At 56.6% G+C, this 1358-nt stretch overlaps 2 protein-coding genes across 2 annotated transcripts in view; both read left to right on the top strand.

Moving 5' to 3' along the window:
- EPPK1 (epiplakin 1) overlaps positions 1 to 434 on the top strand; it is a 2321-nt gene extending 1887 nt beyond the window's left edge. Inside the window, exon 2 of the mRNA XM_014538654.1 lies at positions 300 to 434. Coding sequence (XP_014394140.1) covers positions 300 to 365 — 66 coding nt within the window. The 3' untranslated portion in view covers positions 366 to 434. The remainder of the gene's footprint in view (positions 1 to 299) is intronic.
- A 624-nt stretch (positions 435 to 1058) lies between these two features.
- NRBP2 (nuclear receptor binding protein 2) overlaps positions 1059 to 1358 on the top strand; it is a 25641-nt gene continuing 25341 nt past the window's right edge. The window contains exon 1 of the mRNA XM_014538689.1: positions 1059 to 1229. Coding sequence (XP_014394175.1) covers positions 1059 to 1229 — 171 coding nt within the window. The remainder of the gene's footprint in view (positions 1230 to 1358) is intronic.

The following is a 1358-nucleotide window of genomic DNA, read 5'->3' as shown; positions in this document are numbered from 1 at the left end:
ACAAGCTGCTGTCGGCCGAGCGGGCGGTCACCGGCTACACCGACCCCTACACCGGGGAGCAGATCTCCCTCTTCCAGGCCATGAAGAAAGACCTGATCGTCCGGGACCACGGCATCCGCCTGCTGGAGGCCCAGATCGCCACGGGCGGCATCATCGACCCCGTGCACAGCCACCGCGTGCCCGTGGAGGTGGCCTACAAGAACGGCTACTTCGACGAGGAGATGAACCGCGTCCTGGCCGACCCCAGCGACGACACCAAGGGCTTCTTCGACCCCAACACGCACGAGAACCTCACCTACATGCAGCTGCTGCAGAAGGCCACTGTTGACCCTGAAACTGGCCTGTTACTTCTTTCTCTGTCTTGAGGGTGAATGGACTTTTTATGTGGTGGAATGTTAACTCTCAAATATATCTTACTCTTCAAGATTTTAAAATATTCTTTAATGAGGTTTCACTTCGTTTTTAAAATGTGTACATTTTTGATTTAATAGAGAGAGGAGAGCGATAGCGAGATAGAAACATGGATGAGAGAGAAACATCGGTCGAATGTGTACATTTTTGATTTAATAGAGAGAGGAGAGCGGTCAGCTGCGTCCAGCAAGCCCCCTACTGGGGATGGAGTGGGCAAGCCTGGTATCGAACCCGGGACCTCTTGGTTCCTGGGCCCTTGCTCAACCACGGAGCCAATGGCTGGGCGGCTCAGTGTTTACATGTATCTGGTAACATTGTTCCCTTCCCATGGCCTCCAGTGGTCCGTGTTTTTCCTTTGAATCCAGAGCAGGCCTATTCCCTGGCCTTGTTCATCCTGACGAGCCGTGGTCCCCCTTGTGCTTTTGTTTTTATTTCTGGGAATATTGGCGGGTGGCCATCTTATAGGCTCCGCTGCGCTTGGAACAAAGGACTTTTTCTTCCTCCTGGGACCTCAGCCTGTCACACTGCGGTGTCTGCCTCACTGTGTGTTTTCTGGTTGTTATTAAAGCCTGTCTTTCCGTTTGAAGTCAGTGTGCCTTTTGTGTGCTAATCCACCCCATCCGTTCCTCCGTTTAGCGGCCTCACTCATGACTCTCACTTTGGGGTCCACCTGCAGCGCCAGGGAGCGCACAGGGAACGCGACTCCTCCCCGCATTCCTGTGGGAGAGCGGGCCTCCGGGCCCGGGTCCCCGGTCCAGGTCCAGATCCAGATCCAGATCCCAGGCTCCGCCCCCCCCCCCAAGACTCCAGGGGAGCAAGTCGGGCGAGCAGGCTGCCTCCACTGTGGGTCCAGCCGAGGGGCAAGCCCGGAGGCCACCGCGGTTCCGGGTTGTTTGTGCCGGGGGTGCGGTGGCAGGGGGAGAAACGCGAGGCTCTAAGAGCTGGGC

Source organism: Myotis brandtii, unplaced genomic scaffold (genome assembly GCF_000412655.1).
Source record: "Myotis brandtii unplaced genomic scaffold, ASM41265v1 scaffold1956, whole genome shotgun sequence".
Lineage (NCBI taxonomy): Eukaryota > Metazoa > Chordata > Mammalia > Chiroptera > Vespertilionidae > Myotis > Myotis brandtii.
The sequence above is the reverse complement of the archived record's forward strand: the minus strand, read 5'-3'. Positions and strand labels throughout refer to the sequence as shown.